The following is an 18,319-nucleotide window of genomic DNA, read 5'->3' as shown; positions in this document are numbered from 1 at the left end:
GTTACGTGACTGTTCTAGTATTAGTCATGGGCTTTATGGGAGGAATGAGTGAAGGCGGAATAGCTTAGCAGTTTGCACATTGGCCTGCTAACTCCAGGGTTATGAGTTCAATCCTTGAAGGGGCCATTTAGGGAACTGGGGTAAAAATCTGTCTGGGGATTGGTCCTGCTTTGAGCAGGGGGTTGGACTAGATGACCTCTTGAGATCCCTTCCAACCCTAATATTCTGTGATGCTTAGGATTTTGCATAGAGAAGGTAACTATGAAGAAAGTTGAGTTTACAAAGGCTGTGAGAATTTACATTAGTTAGGTTAGTGCACATTGTATTTATGGATTTACTGTATTTTAAAGATACATTAAAAGAAAGTTAAAGTTGCAAAGTCAAGCACTCAGAAGTTAGGAAATATCAGTGTTAAAATTTCATGTGCAATCATAGTTTCCCCCCTTATACATATCCATTATGATACAGTACTCAGTACATCACCACATACTATTTTTCCCACAATGCGTCTGCCTCATTCAGTGCATAGGATGGAGAGTGTACAAAGAATCATGTATGAGTAGTGAATGAGGATATTTTCTGTAGAGCCCTGCCTCGTTTGTTGCAGAAGTTGTCAAGCTTCAACCATTCAGGCTGAAATGCAAGGTTTTATAAAGGAAAGGCCTATATCTGCAATAAGAATCTTATAACAGAGTGCAGGGTAACCTTAACTATAGGTACTAATTCTCCCTATTGTATATTGATACGCCAAAAGCTTCCAGCGGAGTTCCATCCACGTAATCAGTATTATACTTGTCCCTTACTTTCATGTTTGTTTGTTTTTTTGCATAGATATGGAAAGACTGAGAGTTGAGATGGCACTTGAATTAAAAAGGCTCCCACGGAAGCTTTTTAATCCTTGACAACTCTGCCCCATTAAAGTGGGTTTAATAATCTGGAAGTAGACTCAATACTAGTTGTTTTATTTTCTTCATGTGCTTATATGATTCAGTTGTACCCTACAACATATGTGATGCAAAGAGACAAGACCCTTAACTGCTATCTGTAGAAATTACATGGGTAGAGGTAGAGTGTGTGTGTTAATGTTTCCTCATTAATTGAATAGTTGGCTGGAGTAAAATGTACCATGTAACAGTGTTTTGTTCTTACAGAGGAGATAATAAAGCCAGATGTGTATTCTGAACAACTTGTTTTATACTACAAAGAAATAAAACCATCACAGGGCATATTATTTTAAATTCTGTGAACCATGTAAGCCATTGGGAAAAAAAGTATCTGAGGAGAAAAGGAAAAAGCTTACTACAATGATGTGTTGCACAATTACTGAAAAGGTTTTCCTATTCAATTCTAGGCAAGTTTTACATAGTGTTTCAAACACTAATCCTATCAATGATCTATTTACAAAAGCACATCACCAGTTGTAAATTTTTTGCTAAAATGAACAAAAGTACAAAGTACAATGCTGATATGATTCCCAGTCTCAAAGTCATTATCACTTATCCTTTATATAAAACATTATTTTCAAAAACAAGACACTTTCAGAGTGCTAGCATAGCCCTATGAAGCAAACTTGATTTTTTTAAAGTAGCCAGTTATCACTTTATGTTCATAATTAGTTTAACTTGAAGATTCATCTGTTCATACGAGCCATTCAGTTGCTATGAAGTTTCATAGCTCATTGCTGACAAACTACAGCCAATCTTCCATCAGCCAAAGTAGCCAGAAAAATTCTTCTAATAAGGGAGACAAATACGCCCACCAGTGGCTAAACGCTTGATTGAATTTTGCAAGGCAAATCTTTATATAGGTGTTGGTTTTGCTGCATGAACACATCCTGTGCAATCCCTGTAGCCAAGGCTTAAACTAGGGCCATGCTCTTAAAGGACACAGTTCTTATGACACATGCCTCTTCCCCCCCAATCCAAGCCAGTTCAAAATGTGGTAAGCTGCTTTCACTTGGCAGTTACTGCGCATATCTTACACGATCTCTTTTTCAAGACACAAAACTAAATGCTGAGGCCTCAGCATAAACACCCATCACTCTAATCACAGAGCTGATTATCCACAAGGGTAGTACAGTACTATACAGTAGTGGAGTCACCCTTGAAATTTAGATTTCTTGAACTTCTTGTCAAGGTGTTCCAGGAAAGGCAAACATCTACATTTTCTTCTGCTGGACCATACAGGTAAGATCTATAGCTTGGCTGTTTACCCACCACCAGTTTGGGCTTTTACTTGGTGATTTAACTAGCTAGAGAAAGTGGTTTCTGTGGGATATTCCAGCAACCTGCAAAACTGGACTGCCTGTCCTCTAAAAAAAAGGCCATTACAGACCTCTTAACCACTAAAACATGGTCTACCCGTCAAATAAAGAAGACTGCCCAAATCTACACCATGAGAAGTTTTCTGTTTTTAGAAATTTTGTGTTTTAGTTTCTCGAAACAGATTAGCAGCCCTGTCTGGAAAGTAAAAACAAATAAAACAATGTTGACACATTTCATTAGTATACGAAAAGTGGGCTAGCAAGCTGATGCAGAAATCCCCTGAGTTGACATATACGACTGGAGATATCTTTGTTAACTAAGGAACAGATAGACATAAAAGTACTCCATTAGATCACAGCAGCTGCCAGGTTAAAAAAACCAAACAACTATGTTGGCAATATCTAGAGTAGACAGACAACCCTTAAACTGGCAAAAGTGAACCATTTATATGTAATCCAAAAGCAGTAACTGGCTACTTTTACATAATCTAAGCATGAGGCCTCACCATTCTTCAACAGAGGATTCTGGGTTTACATATTAACTTGCTTTGCTTTTACTATGGCTATCTGGATGATTTGTGAAAATTGCTCCTACATTTCAACTAAGTTATTCACACCTTCTTTGCAAGTCACTTGTGTCGGCTGGACATATGTATTCTCTTAGCGCTGATTAAGTTTTAGAGCTGGGCCTGCCCAGTTCCTCACGGAAAACCTCTCTCTGAAAGATTTACCATTCACATTAAATACTTAGAAGCATCTTCCTGTAAAAGTCTACTGGTCTTCCAAACAGCATCCCAAGTAGTAGCAATTAGATCTCAGGTGTGAAAGTATCTCATTGTATGTTACTAGATAAATGGCACAGCAGACTACCCATTCCTTCACCTGAGAAAAAGCAGTAGCCATGGCAGGTTTTGGTCAGAATGCTTCAGTTTCACATCTCCCGATTAGTATTTGTTGATGCCAAAGATTCTTACACCATGAAGCTGTGGCAACTTGGGGATAAGCACACTCAAGAGAGAAGCTGTGTTTAGGATGAAGTGTGCTGGATCATACTTGGTATAGAAGCTTGCCAGGAAATACCTGCAGAAACAAGGAGTAAAGAGAGCTGACAAATCTTGGTTTTTGTTAAATGAAGAGAATTTAAAAAAATTGTAAAGTCATCAGGGGACTAAGAATGGATTCCAAGGATTTGGGGAGTGGGGTAAGGACAGAACAGAAACATTTCTCCTGCTTTAAGATGCTTTTATACTTTCAGCAAATTATGGCCCCAGTATCTTTCTACCACAACCCTAGGGTCAAGGTTTTGAAAAGCAAAAGCTAGATTTTCCCTCCCCTCCCCTTTCAACCTGAGGTTCTGAAACTCAAAAGTTACAAGGCCAGCTGAGAACTTAGGTTTTAAATGGCACAAAGTGGTGTTAGTTTTATATTTTAACCTAAATAAATTTCTCATAAATATTAATTAAACTCAGTGACCAGGCATTTGAAGTCCTCTAAGGCAGGGGTTTCAAACTGGGGATCGGGACCCCTCAGGGGGTCATGGGGTTATTACATGGGGGGTCACGAGCTGTTTGGGGTGAAAGCTTACCCCACTTTACCTCCAGCATTTATAATGGTGTTAAATATATAAACAAGTGTTTTTAATGTATAAGGGGGGGTCGCACTCAGAAGCTTGTTGTGTGAAAGGGGTCACCAGTACAAAAGTCTGAGAACCCCTGCTCTAAAGCAAAGAGGACACTGAAGTTGAGTATACTGGTGATCAGTCAGCAAAGTATTAAAAAAAAGTCTGCAACCCTTTTGATGTTTCCATTGCAAGTTTGCTATTGTATTTTAGCTAGTTGACAACCAGTTCAACTGGAAAAGTTAGAGAGCATGCCATAGATTCCAGCTTTTTGCCAGCTATCTCACACTTTTATTGAACCGGTATTCTCACCCCTTTTTCTGCTGTTACAGTCTACTTCTTTGCTAAAAAGAGCCACAAAGCAAAGTGATATTGTGAGTTTCCTTTTGGGGAGGGGAGGGGGGGTATTTTTTGCCTAAAGTGGTGTAATGGGATGTTTTTACATATTGTGCAAGCCAGGGCTTGAAAAATGCTCTTGCATTCTTGCCATGTCTTGCAAGTGGTAGGCTTTCCCTGAAAAAATAGAGACAACTATGACATCCATTTCTGTGTAGTAGTGTTAAAAATTTAAGAAGTTTCTTGCCCAGATGATTTTGAAATAGCCTTCTAAATATGAACCAATGTAGAGTTCTCCTTCCAAGTCTGCAGGCAGCGCAGTGCTGCTGCTAACACCTTTTACAAGCTGTAGAAGAGGACAACTATAGCAAGACTCTGAGATGTTTTATTGCTGCAATTTAGCATCCTGAGGATAGAATCGGGTCGATTTCATTAAGCTGATGCTTAGAAAGTCTATGAACAACCAGAGGTAGGTATTGGACTAATTTGAGGTTGGGAGGAGGGGGCAGAAAAAAACAGTCTCTGGGATGGGGCAGATTGGCACAGACCTTGTTCCCCTAGAAGGCTAGGGAGGAAAAGGGCAGTGTGCATCCTATCTCCCAGGAGGCTCTAAGGTGGAGAACAGCAAGAAGGACCTTCTCCCCAAGAGCCAGAAAAGCAGAAGGAAGCTTCAAGTTTTATCAAAAACAACTAGGCATCTTCTATATAAGCCTCTGGAGGCCCTGAGCAGCTAGGAATCCTGGCATGCTCCTTGATTCTCAGCAGCTGGGGACAAGGATAGGGCTCTCATCAGCACACTGTCCTTGGATCTTGCTGGTGGAAACTTATCACTAAATCTGGCTGCTTACCAGTAGATTCAGTCCTTGGGCTACTAGGTATCTGATTAGTTTTTCAAATGCGGTGTAGGACATGATCCTGCAAGTGCGGCTTAGCACTTTGTAGGATTGGTACCTTAGTACTTAACTGACTTTCCTTCTATTTGCATATTTGTTGCCGTTACAATTCCACCAACACTGGCTGGGGTGTGTGAAGTTTCTAATCAATTGTATTTACACTGTTACATAACTTGTGTAAACAGAAACAGTCCTACTAGCAGAATGCAAAACTGACATGAAGTGCTATGGATCTGACTCATTAAGTAGTATGGCAAAGTTCATAGAAAATGTGAGATAGGCACTTTTGATGCTTACAAAAGATAAAATCACAAATGCTGACACTCGAGTTTCTGTTTTCAGCATGCACATGGTACTTTGAGGAAAATGTACTGTTACGCTACATAAAGAGCCCAATTCTACAGACCCTTTTGCTTTTTAATAATTGCTAAATTGGGCCTCTATTTCAATAACGGGGTTCAAAACTGCATGGGAAAGAATGACTGTAAACTAATTTAATCTCCAAACACATGATCTCTAAATCTATCAAATAGAAACAAAAATAAATTAGGAAAAAGATTTAACAGATGTAAAGTACCACTAATTGATTAATTGAAGGTTTTTATTCCAAATATATATATATAAAATTTCAAGCACACACACAAGATAGAATCATTCTAATAGTTCAGAACTCACAGAATTATTGGCGAGATTGTGAAGAATTTTCGTGAGGATGTAAATTGTACTCCATAGTCCAGTTGCTCCCAGTGTGTTAGCAGCCTGGCTTTCCCCTGGTCAGGTGTTTCAAAAGGAGTTCCCTTTACTGCATGTAAGAATACATACATTCCCTGGGGAAAGAAATTTTTGTAAAAAGTGGCATTATTATTTAATGTTTTGCATTACTGTAGCCTCTTCAGGGCCCCAATCAGAGCTATATTGTGCCAGGTACAGGTATAGGCACATAGTAAGAGAGTTCGTGCCATGAAGAGCTTGCAACCTGGACAGACAAAGCATAGAAACAGGGCGAAGGGGGCATGAGGGCTGAAGGAGAAAGACACACAAAGAAGAGTAGTGACTTGCTCCAGGTCGGCAGGTCAATTGCAAAGCCAGGATTAGAACCAAAGATTCCTGGTTCCCGATCTCATGCCTTATCCACTAGATCAGTGCTTCTTAAAGTCAGGCTGCCGCTTGTGCAGGGAAAGCCCCTGGCGGTCCGGGCCAGTTTGTTTACTGCCGCATCGGCAGGTTCAGCCAATCGTGGCTCCCAATGGCCACAGTTCGCCGCTCCAGCCCAATGGGGTCTGTGGGAAGTGGCACGGGCCGAGGGATGTGCTGGCCGCCCTTTCTGCGGCCCTCATTGGCCTGGAGCGGAAAACCGCGGCCAGTGGGAGCCGCGATCGGCAGAACCTGCAGACGTGGCTGGTAAACAAACTGGCTGGACCACCAGGGGCTTTCCCTGCACAAGCAACGGACCGGCTTTGAGAAGCACTGCACTAGATTACACAGCAAAGATTAGATGATGGAACAGACTGTAAGTAAGAGCTCTAACAAGTTCAGGGCTGCTAATCAGTAGTCATAAAACACAATATTAAAGTCAGTAGTGAAGAAGAGAATGTGATAAAGCCCCCCTGGTAATTTTTAGACTAGTCCAGGGATCGGCAACCTTTGGCACGCGGTCTGCCAGGGCTGGAACGGTTTACCTGCTGCGTCCGCAGGTTCAGCCAATCGCGGCTTCCACTGGCCGCGGTTCGCCATCCCAGGCCAATGGGGGCTGGGTATATCTCACTTAATAATTTCCCTGCATATCCCTTTGCCCGCACCGCTTTCCACAGCCCCCATTGGCCTGGAACGGCAAACTGTGGCCAGTGGGAGCGGACGCGGCAGGTAAATAAACCGGCCTGGCCCACTAGGGGGCTGACCGTGGCAGGCCATGTGCCAAAGGTTGCCGATCCTGGTTGAGTTAGTAAAACGAGCCCTTGAATAGAACTATGCTCACACTGCATTTTTAGGATAGCAAACTTTACATGATCTGCCACTATCTAGGGAAAAGTCTTAGGCCATGTCTACACTACGGCTTATGTTGGCATAACTTATGTCATTCAAGGGTGTGAATAAATCACCCCCCTGAGCGAAGTAAGTTACACCAACTCCCACTGACACTGCTACCACTGCTCACTAAGGTGGTTTTATTATGCCAACAGGAGCACTGTATGTATAGATATGCCCTTATTGTTGATACTGGGTTGTTGCTGGTCTCAGGATGCTAGATAAATGAATCTCAATTGTGGCACAAGCTGATGGACTGTGGCTCCTGGTTCTCTAACCTTGACATAACATTTATACTCACATCTATAAATTTTAAATGATCACTGCAAAATTATGGCATCCTAAGGCAGAAAAGGCAGTTTGAGCAAAAGAAAAGGCATTTTTTTCAGGTCAGATTGGCAGTGACTTGGGGTTTTTTTGCCTTCCCTGTAGCATGTGGGTGTGAGTCAGTTGCCCAGATTATCTGGGTATATCTCACTTAATAATTTCCCTGCCATTGTGGGGGCCTTGAGCACTGGTGCACCTCAGTCCCTCTTACTCTCTGCCTGTGGCACATAACAGTCTAGTTTCCTGTGGGCTGTCATACTTTGGTCTAATTTTGGTTGTTGGGTTTAGTGCACAGATGCTGAATGATGGTGGTGGTCTGTGATATGCAGGAGGTCAGACTCAGAACCACTAGATCATCTTCCATCTTTAAATTCTATGACTCTACGAGAATTATTTTTCAAGGCTCTGAGTGGGCAAACACTTATGCACGTGAGTAATTTTATACAAATCAGTAGTACCACTGAATTAGTGCTTAAGTGTTTTCAGGATCTGGGTCAAATATTTTAATTATAATCCTGAATGAAAGTCCACTGAAGTCAGTTACCTTTCTATTGCTTTCAGTGAGGGCTGGATCAGGCCCTGTGTGAAGATAGGGGTTTCTTTTTAAATTATGGAGAACTAATATAATCCCTTCTTCCAAAGTGTAAACAAGAAGCATAAAGCCCAGCAGATGTTTCCATCCTAATATTGTGTAAAATGCTGGGTTTTTTTTTCTGTTGCCTCAGAGTTCTTCTGCTAGATTAATAGCTAACAACAGGGGGTTACACACAGAGTATGTTCTCTTCAATGTGTGTGCTACTCTCAATAATATTTAAGGCTTATCTACTTGCAAATAGAACAGAGTGCATAGTTTTTATCATAAATGCCAATTGGCTTGCTTTGTAACATTCTGGTTAATTTTCTAAAAGCTTTTAAAAACATTTTAAACGGTTTCCCTGATTCAAAGGCTTTTGGTTGAACACTAAAATCAATAATCCCATCTTTTACCTTCTCTGTTTTTTTGCCCTTGTTAAAAACAGTAACCTATTGTTCCTTCCACTGTAAATGCCTAACACTCTCGATTGCGAATAAGTTCACTGCAGAAGATAAGACAGTTTGGCCACTTAGGATTTCATTGTCTACACAACCTAGAGTCGATTGTATCTTTTTCCTCTTCTACATCACACAAACATATATACGTACATACATAAATGCCAGCTAATTTCTTAATGTATGTTACAAGACAGAGTTCTGTACTCACCAGATTGTGAATCACATTTGTTAAGGTCCATGCAACAGGAACACTGAAGAAGGGAATGCTGAGCAAAACAATATGAAGCATACCAACTCCAAGTGCATATGTCAGCCACATTCCACGACTGTTCATCACCCTGGTGTTTGGATTTACCTCACTATGGGCAACTCCTACGTTCATTTTGCTCTATAAAAATAAAATTGTATGAAGACTGATATCACAGGATTCATATATTAGAGATATTTAGTATATCCCACATCTAATTTTAAGACCAGGAGAGAGACTATTATTATAAATAATCTATAATGGGGTAACATAGCTAGAAAGAGCATGTGTATTGGGTAGAACACAGGATTTTGAAGTCAAGAGTTCCGTCTTCTGACACTGACTCAGTTTGATCTTGAATATCTATACAACAAGATTTGAGGACTGTCATTCTGAAGCCTAGAATGTCCAAAGAGTCAGTATGTAGTGATGGAAACAGTTACAACCATGGCTGAAGTTCATAATATTCCCTGGTTGAGTCATCGGTGGGATTCATGATCTGTTACTGTCCAATTCTTAAGTTCTCACCCATTTTAACTTTACGAATTGCACCTATGTGGTGTACAACTACAGTATGACTTGTATGTATGTTATGCCAAGTGCCCTAGAGACCATTGTTACATCATAGGTAATTCAACTGGTCACCACCCTTACTGTACAGAAAATTTGCATATGACAATTTCATTAGGTTGTATGAGGGAGACTGCATGCATGGTAGAATATTTGTCCCAACTGCCACCCACACAAATCAACACACATCTTCCAGCACCACTCCCTAGACACAAACACCCAACACATGCAGCACAAACCCCTCATTCTCCATCTGCACAAATCCATACAACTCTCTCAGTGCAACATAACCCACACACAAATCAACAGTCATCCATACCACACCCCCAAACATCACTCTGAAGACTACAATGTCAGTTGAATCAGTGTGAAGTGATGGAAATAGTCTAAACAAAAAGACCTCTCAGCCATGCTTGTAGCTATCACCAGGTTCAATTACCACCGGGATTTGCAATTTGTTACTTAAAAAAACCAAACCAGAACAAAACACACCCAACCACGACTTCATGATTCAGCTACTAGAATAACTCAAGCATTCTGTACCTCAGTTTTCCTAACTGACTGGGTTTTGTTTGGCTTAATGTTTGCAAAGTGATTTGAGATCTCTAAGTGAAAAGTCCTTCACAATAATTTTAATATTAAAGTTTTAATTATTTGCCTGTGAGGCACCTGAGGTGGAGCAGATAGTATTTATTGGAGAAGTCCCTGCCCTTCTCTGCCCAACACCATTGGTCCTGGGTACTAAAATGACTTCTTCCATTTTTATCCACCACTTGTTTACAAAAATGCTGCCATGGCCTGTAAGGCTAGAACTACTTCTATTCATTTCCAAGAAAAAGATATTTCTTTCCGCCTAAAACAGGCTAACCGAAGTTATCAGCCTAGCTTGATTATAGATGGCTAGATCAATCGATCTTGCAAACCACAGATTCATCTGGAGTGATGCTGTTTGCAGTGAGTTCTTACACAAACGTATTTCCAAATCTGCACATGCAAAGGATGAATTACAACGCTCAAATCAGAAACACTCTCTGCCTACAAATGTGATAGTGGTCCCCACCATCAACAACACAGTTTAAGAGGAGAATCCAGATTGTTCTAGTACTGTATATAAATTGTAGAAATCACCCAGGTCTTTGCCTCTGCAAGGTCTTCTTATTTCAGCTTGATAAAAGACACCCTCTTTCACCCACAAAGATGAGCTCTGGTATACCACATCTGTTATACCTCCTGGTTCTGGCCAGAATCCAACCCATATTTTGGCACATTTAAACTTTTTAAGAGGAATGAAACACAATGGATGAACTATTCTTTATAAACTATTAATGGGTATAAAATTGTATAACTTTTCATCTCAATGCACTTTAAAGTTCTACATGCCGCACCACAGAAAGGCAGCCACCTCTAGAGTGGAAGACAGCAGCCAAATGGCTTTCAGCACATTTCAGAAAAAGGTGTATGAGATGCGCATATGAGAGGTGACCATCCTTGGGGAACTGAGGGGAAAGAGAATATATTAGGCAGTGAGAATAGTGTAATCTGTACTCTTATGAAAAGCCTCATATGTTTTTCATTGTCAATGCAAGCTGGTGAGAGCTCGGTTCTAAGGTGTCAGCTGAAAGACGCATATGGTAACTTGAATTCCATGCAGTTTACTATCTCAGAATGAAAAAGGAATTAGTTGGTCCTCTGATTTCAGGGACTCTAGGTGCCATCCCCTCAGTCTGACAAGTAGGACTATAGTTCCTTTTCTTTTACAGATGACCCCTGACCAAGAGACCGCCTAGTCAAACTCTAAGGGCTTGGCTACACTTACAAATTTGCAGCGCTGCAGCAGGGGGTGTGGCACACCTCTGCAGCGCTTCTGCATTGCGGCGCGCAGCGCGCCAGTAATCAGCCCCAGCGCTGGGAGCGCGCTGCCAGCGCTGCTGTTATTCCCCCCCAGGGCTGGAGTGACAGGAGCGCTGGAGGGAGTTTCTCCCGCTGCGCTTGCGCTGCTCTAAGCGCTCAGCGCGCCAGCCAGCTGCGCGCTGCGCGCTGCGCGCTAAGCGGTGCAGCCTCCGCAGTGTTAGCTCTATTTTCAGCATATATTTAAGGCAAATTGTGTTTCTAGTCCACATGCTGATGCGGCCTCTCCCATGTTGAGTGCTGAGGCTGGGCAGGGATAAATGGGGCAGAAGTGATTTAGTGCTATTGACTTTTTTTGTTTTTTAACCCCTTTTGGCACCATGCTGCAGCAAGGGCTTTTCCAAGCCAGCTAGAGACTTAGGGAACAGTACAGCACAACTGTAAGACAAAACTTCACAGTAAGATCTGATTAATGAAAAACCAGTTACAGAATGTTTAAAAGCAAAACAATTCCAACCCTCCTTAAGAAAGGGATAGATAATAAGTCAGACAATATCATATTGCCTCTATATTAATCCATGGTACGCCCACATTTGAATGCTGCATGCAGATGTGGTCGCCCCATCTCAAAAAAGATATATGGGACTTGGAAAAGGTTCAGAAAAGGGCAACAAAAATTATTAGAGTGTGGAATGGCTGCCGTATGAGGCGAGATTAATAAGACTGTGACTTTTCAGCTTGGAAAAGAGACGACTAAGGGGGGATATGATAGAGGTCTATAAAATCATGACTGGTGTGGAGAAAGTAAATAAGGAAGTGTTATTTACTCCTTCTCATAACACAAGAACTAGGGCCACCAAATGAAATTAATAGGCAGCAGGTTTAAAACAAATGAAAGGACGTATTTTTTCACACAACGCACAGTCAACCTGTGGAACTCCTTGCCAGAGGATGTTGTGAAGGCCAAGACTGTAACAGGGTTCAAAAAAGAACTAGATAAATTCATGGAGAATAGGTCCATCAATGGCTGTTAGCGAGGATGGGCAGGGATGATGTCCCTAGCCCCGGTTTGCCAGAAGCTGGGAATGGGTGACAAGGGATGCATCACTTGATGATTACCTGTTCTGTTCATTCCCTCTGGGGCACTTGGCATTGGCCACTGTCGGAAGACAGGATTCTGGGCTAGATGGACCTTTGGTCTGACCCAGTATGGCCGTTCTTATGTTCTCCTCGCATATGCATATGCACATATAGTGGCCACTGCTACAGTTAATCTGTTTGAAAAGCCATTTATCAAGTTAAGTGTTGCTCAATTCTTTTTGCCCCTTCCAGCTTCATCGTCACACACAATTTACCAAAGAGAGATCAGATTCTAATGTCACACCTGCCTGAATCCAGAGCAAACCCAGAGAAGCCAATGGAATTAACTCCAGATACAGTCTTCAGGGTAACAGAGATTAGAATCTGGCCACGGAATTTTAAAACGTTTCGGAACACAGTAAGTGTCCTCAGGCCTGTAGTTCTTGACCACGTGAATACAGAGATTTTAAGGCAGGCTCCAATCATTGAAAAGAGGGATATCTATCCTTCCATCATATACTAGCAATGAGTTCCCTGTTAAAACAAGAGGCCAGCTACTCTATATCCCAACTGAGAGGCAGATACGGGTAAAACCCTTTACTCCCCCCGTCCCCCGTCCCCCCCCCCCAAAAAAAAACAAAAAAAACCACCCCAACGTATCATGCATCGTCGCTATTTTGCTGATTGCGGCATGGGAGATTACACACTCTCTCTACAAAGGCGCTTCATTCACAGACAATAGCCACTCTAGATCCTGACTCTAGCTACCTGCATTCAGTGTGAATCTGAAAACTTCACCTTCGTTTCGTTTTCTGGTCCATCGTGGCCAATCTGACATACAATCAGGGCAAAGGCAGACGTCGAAGCCCGCAAACAAGCTAAATCCATTTGCTGCACAGCAGAGATCCCATGCACTGAAAAGTAGGAGCCTTGATAGAAAAACAGGGGTAGGCCCCTATCCAAGCCCCAGTGCAAGAGATTGTGTGTGTGCAGGGGCCTGCTGCTGCTTTGTTACCGGAGCAGTGCAGCCCTCTTTGTGGGGCCCTTTGGATCTAGGTTGTACACAAACCACCTCGCACAACTACGGCAGCCCCCTTTCCCCTGGGCACAACCCCCCTCCCCGCTGCTCCGTCCGACCCACAGCAAGGGGGGACCTACCGCCTGGGCTCGCCTCCCCTCCGCCGCGCCGAACCGAGCCGATCTCCCCGCTGCCGAGCTCGCTTCTCCCGACCAGCTCTCCGGCCGGCTGCCCGTTGCGGAGCTGCTGCAGTCCACGCCAGCCGCCCAGTGGTGCAGGCTGGGGGAGGCGGGGCCAGCAGCGAGGCGGGGCCGCCGCTCCGCCCTGGGGCCTTCCGAGCTCCGCGCTGCAGAGCGCTCCGGGGCCGGGACGCGGGAGCTGGGCACGGCGGGAGCGGCAGGTAATGGAGCGGCGCTAGCGGACCGGAAGCAGGCGGCACTGGGTTGATCTTTGGGCCGGAAGGCGGCTCTAGCGCTGCACGTGCAGCAGGGTTTTGGCTGGGGTCGCTGTTTGCCTCCGCCAGGCCACAGGTAACAGCGGGAAGGGGAGAGACAAGTGCTTGGCCTGGCACCGGGGGAAGGGCCGCACCGGAGTCTGATGTTCAGAAACGCCGAGCAGCCTCCGCCGAGTGTAGCAGGTGTTGTGGGTCTTCCCCCAGCGCCTCTGGAAACGAGGCCTGAGGTGAACACCTGGGTGGTGCTGTCACACCCCTCAACCTCAGCAAGGCCTAGGGGGTGGAGAGGAGAGCACAGGCTGAGGGGGGCACGTTTCATTGACTAGTGCAGGGAGTTTAAAATGACACTGGACTGTTAGCTTCACTGGTATTTGCTGTCACTTCATTTGTGTAGTTCCACATTTGGATCTGAATAAGGTACCACAGTACAAGTGAAATGATACTAGATTGTGAGATAAGCAGGTAAATGTGGGTTTAAAGGAGGGGAAGGGGTAGACAATGAATGCAGTAAACAGAGTTTTTTCAGGGGCAGTCTGAGACCATGGGAATGAACGCCCCCAAGAACTAAAGACCATTACAAACCTTCACCAACTTTTTCTCCAGGTAATAGGCGCACTTCTTTGACCTGCCTTCTCTAACAAACACATAGCAGCATCTATATTTAAAAACCACACTACTGGAAGGCACTCAGACACTATGGTGATGGGTGAGGCATAATAATCTATATAGAATAGAACAGGCTAGGACTTGAGAGAGGCCTGTGTGTATGGTTAGTTTTTGCAACGGTTTTTCCAAAGCATGAAGTTCTCACAGCTGTAGTGATTATCTTAGAAGTAGATATACACTGTATTATCAGCTAATAGGGTAACAACTCCTTTCCCCTTCCCCATACACATACTGTTAAAGTAACATTATGGTTGAAATTTTCCATGAACAGAAATCCAGAGATTCAAATTTATGACCTTCACAACAACAATTGTAATTCAACCAGTTTCTACATATGACCTGCTTTGGTTGAGTGTGTCTGGTTTAACCACCAGAGTCCAGCTCTGCCACCTTTTGATCTTTGCCCTTGTCCTATGAGATAAATTATCTTGTCTTTTTTATTTAAAGACTGACTGCTCTTAATGAACAGGCAGAAGGATGCCCAGGTTGAAGGGATGTCTCTGTGAGTGATACATAGAGACCACTCCTCTTTCCACAGCCCAGTCCAAATGCCCTTTTCTCTATAAGGGTATTTGTATGGAGGAAAGAAACCCTCCATCTATGGCAGAGGTGGGCAAACCATGGCCCGTGGGACCCTCCTGCCCAGCCCCTGAGCTCCTGGCTCGGGAGGCAACCCCCCCACCCCCAGTCCCTCCCCTGATGTCCCCCTCCACTGCAGCCTCAGCTTGCTCTGCCACCGGTGCGAAACTCTGGGCGGCGGGGCTGTGAGCTCCTGGGGTAGCGCAGCTGCAGAGCCCAGCCTGACCTGGTGCTCTGTGCTGTGCGGTGGCGTGGCTGCCTGTCCTGGTGCTCTGGGAGGTTCAGCTGTAGTGCTGCCAGCCACCGGTGCTCCAGGCACGGTAAGGGGGCAGGGAGCAGGGGGGGGTTGGATAGAGGGCAGGGGAGTTCGGGGTGGTGGTCGGGGGTGTGTGTGGACAGGGGTCAGGGTGGTCAGAGGGTGGGGAACAGGGGGGTTGAATGGGGTAGTCAGGAAGGAGGGTGGGTGGATTGGGCGGCAGGGGGCAGTCAGGGGCAGGGGTTCCGGGGATGGTCAAGGAGAAGGGGCGGTTGGATGGGGCAGGGGTCCCAGGGGGGCAGTCAGGAAGAGAGGAGAGGTTGGATGGAGTGGCAGGGGTCAGTCAGGGGCAGGGGTTCCGGGGGCTGTCAGGGGACAGGGAACAGGGTGAGTTGGATGGGGCAGGAGTCCCAGGGAGGCTGTCAGGGGCAAGAAGCAGGAGGGTCGGATATGGGGCAGGGCCGGGCCACACCTGGCTGTTTGGGAAGGTACAGCCTCCGCTAACCGGCCCTCCATACAATTTTGGAAACTCAATGTGGCCCTCAGGCCAAAAAGTTTGCCCGCCTCTGATCTAGCGGCTCAGAGACGCATCAGAACTGCTCCCAGGTCCAGGGCCAGATTAACTTTTTGTGGCCCCGGCGCCAAACATATTTGTGGGCTCCCCTGGGGAATGATTGTAAAAGGGGCCGGGGGTAAAAGCACAGTGGGGCAGGAGCTTGGGTTGGTCTCTGGAGCAAGGGGGGCGGTCGGGTAAAGTGTAAGCGCAGCAGGGCTGGGGGGAGGGTAAACAGGATCCCCCCTGCCCACATAGAGTGGGTACCTACCCGGTTTTAGCCCATTCTCTTTGTCTCTCTCTGCACTGAACTGCCCCTCCTCCCACAGCAGCAGGACAGGTTATCTTCCAGCCCTCTGGGGTGGGCGTTGGGAGTGGGAGGAGTGGAGGCTAATGTGGTTACTCTTATAACGGGACATTTAGTTTCGAGTCAGCACTGCTAACCGGACACTCAGGTCCCATTTTCTACTGGAGTTTCCAGTCTAAAACTGGATACCTGGCAACAGGGCTGCCAGAAAAGCCTGAGGGGGAGGGGAGAGGGGCAAGCAATCACTTTTAAAAGTAAGAGGGCTAAGCCTTGGGGGGAGGAAGTGGTGGGTGGGCTAGGGAGTGGAGAGGAGCTAGTGGGCAGGGCCATGTCTGCTGCACTGCCCAGGTAGGTTGGAGACTGTGGAGATCAGCTGACACAGTATCCAGGGCAGGTGCAAGGATATTTTGCACCCTAGGCAAAACCTCCACCTTGGGCTCCCCCCCCCCCCCCGAGCAACGCTTATAAAGTTTCAAAAACAAATACAGTGGAGTCACATCTTACATGGGGGTTAGGTTCACCCAGGCCGGCAGCAGGCTGAGCGGGGCCAGTGGCCAAGACCCTGGCTGGCAAGGGGCCGGAACCCCAGATCGTCAGTGGGCTGAGCAGGGCTGCGGCCGGGACCCTGGCTGGCAGGAGCCGGCCCACTGCTGGCCCTGCTCAGCCCACTGCCGGCTGAGTGAGCAGAACCCCAGGCCGGCAGCAGGCTCAGCGGCGGCCGGGACCCGCAGCCTGCCATTAAAAAAAATCGCCTTGCGTGCCACCTTTGGTGTGCGTGCCATAGGTTGAGGACCCCTGTTCTAGTGTATACTGTACTTTATGGTAATTTTCACTATATGCGATTTTCCTCTTACGTGGTGACTTTAGAACCTAACCCCTGGGTAAGATGTGACTCCATTATAGTGTAAAAAATTTTTGGGGGGCACCGTTTTTTGGCACCCCCAAATCTTGGTGCCCTCACCTAGTTCACCTAGTGGTTACACTGGCCCTGACAGTATCCCCAGCCCAGGTGACGTGACAGCCAGTGGTGGATTTAGAGTTAGTGGAGCCCCCCAGCCCTGTGCTCAGCTTCATTTTTGGGGCTCCTCCTTGGGACCCAGCCAAGGAAAAGAACATTCTCCCTTATCTCCCCCTGCCCCTGTTTTTCATCCTTTTTTTCTTCATCCTCCTCCTATAAGTAATAGCAAGTAAGTGAAAATAAAGTGAGGTACCTTGATTGTTCTTGTAGTCTAACTTATTTTTCCACAGACCACTTGAAAATCACGGAGGGTCTCGACGGACCACTTAATGATCTTTCCAAATATTGTGAAAAAATGTTCAGATGCGGGGTCTGGGCAGGAGCTAGGGCGAGGGAGGGGGCTAAGGGTTGGGGCAGGAGGTTGGGGTGTGGAGCACTTATATGGGGCAGTTCCTGTTTGGTTCTCAGGATGGGGGTGGGGATGTGGGGTGCAGAAGTCAGGGCAGGGGAGGTGTGAGGGCTGCAGGGGTCAGGGCTGGGGAGATGTGAGAGGAGTGCAGGGGTCAGGACAGAGGGCTGGATGTGTGTGAGGGGGTGCAGGGGGCTGGGTGAGGGGGTGCAGGAGTCAGGGCAGGGGTATGTGAGTGGGGTGCAGCGGTCGGGGGGGCTGGGGATGTGGGCTGGGGTCGTGGGGGTGCTCACGCAGGGTGCTGAAGCGGGTATGCCCCATTCCACCCCCTTCCCCAAGGCCTCACCCCCCCACTTCTCCTCCTCCTCCCTGGAACTGCGAGCGTGCTGAGGCTCCCTCCTCCTCCCCCACTCCTGCTGGCAAGCAGCAGATCCAGCTGATCGGCAGCGGGGGGGGGGAAGGGGGGCGAAGGAAGGAACATAGCACGCTGGGGAAAGAGGCGGGGGAGAAGTCAGGCTGCTGCCAGCAGAGGCTGCTACGGAGCCCCAGCAGCCCCCAGGATCAAGATTCTCTGACCCCACAGGAGAGAGTCAGAGGCAGAGAAGAGCAGGCCATGGCCCGTTTCAACTGCTGTGGGCCCGACGCTAGTGGCGCCATTGTAAATCCGGTATTGCTCCATGTCCTTACGGAGCAATCTATGTAGCCACCCTCCTTCCTCCTCTCTTCCTCTGAAGTCATTTTCAGGTAGGCCATGTGGAGCTGGACTCCATAGTGTGCAGGCAGCGTGCACCTTATGTTAGTTTGTGAGTTTTACCACTATCCTATGGAGTGTCCTCTGCATAGAGTCATCTGCTCTCACAGAGGACGGGGGCAAGATGTG

At 46.1% G+C, this 18,319-nt stretch overlaps 2 protein-coding genes across 8 annotated transcripts in view; one reads left to right on the top strand and one right to left on the bottom strand.

The window, feature by feature from the left end:
* The window catches only part of PMS1 (PMS1 homolog 1, mismatch repair system component), a 114,049-nt gene that overhangs the window by 1,125 nt on the left and 94,605 nt on the right, over positions 1 to 18,319 (top strand). The window contains exon 1 of one of the 6 annotated variants that reach the window (XM_039494345.1): positions 13,537 to 13,657. The exons of 1 other annotated variant lie outside the window; for it this stretch is intronic. The gene's annotated coding sequence lies outside the window, so the exon portion shown is untranslated. Of the gene's footprint in view, positions 1 to 13,536; positions 13,658 to 13,695; positions 13,788 to 13,846; positions 13,939 to 14,239; positions 14,315 to 18,319 lie in introns of those variants that run through there. 4 more of the 6 variants (XM_039494340.1, XM_039494341.1, XM_039494342.1 and 1 more) reach the window with 4 other exon arrangements.
* Positions 311 to 13,541, bottom strand: ORMDL1 (ORMDL sphingolipid biosynthesis regulator 1). 2 transcript variants are annotated; one of them, XM_039494369.1, is made up of 4 exons: positions 13,398 to 13,541; positions 8,703 to 8,882; positions 5,786 to 5,937; positions 311 to 3,343 (listed from the first exon to the last, which is right to left on the bottom strand). In XM_039494369.1, the coding sequence occupies exons 2-4, from the start codon at positions 8,874 to 8,876 to the stop codon at positions 3,208 to 3,210; spliced, it is 462 nt and encodes a 153-aa protein (XP_039350303.1). In that variant the 5' UTR covers positions 8,877 to 8,882; positions 13,398 to 13,541; the 3' UTR covers positions 311 to 3,207. The 2 variants fall into 2 exon arrangements, with proteins under 2 accessions (XP_039350303.1, XP_039350304.1); XM_039494370.1 differs by lacking the exon at positions 13,398 to 13,541 and adding an exon at positions 9,270 to 9,342.

This window comes from Mauremys reevesii, linkage group 11 (genome assembly GCF_016161935.1).
Source record: "Mauremys reevesii isolate NIE-2019 linkage group 11, ASM1616193v1, whole genome shotgun sequence".
NCBI lineage: Eukaryota > Metazoa > Chordata > Testudines > Geoemydidae > Mauremys > Mauremys reevesii.
This window is presented reverse-complemented; position numbering and strand designations above follow the sequence as displayed.

Coding starts and splice junctions, on each gene's coding strand:
- ORMDL1 (XM_039494369.1), bottom strand. CDS start 8,876: ATGAACGTAGGAGTTGCCCATAGTGAGGTAAATCCAAACACCAGGGTG. Junction 5,938..8,702: donor CAAATGTGATTCACAATCTG/GTGAGTACAGAA, acceptor TTCTTTCCCCAG/GGAATGTATGTATTCTTACA. Junction 3,344..5,785: donor ACAATCTCGCCAATAATTCT/GTGAGTTCTGAA, acceptor TTGTTTCTGCAG/GTATTTCCTGGCAAGCTTCT.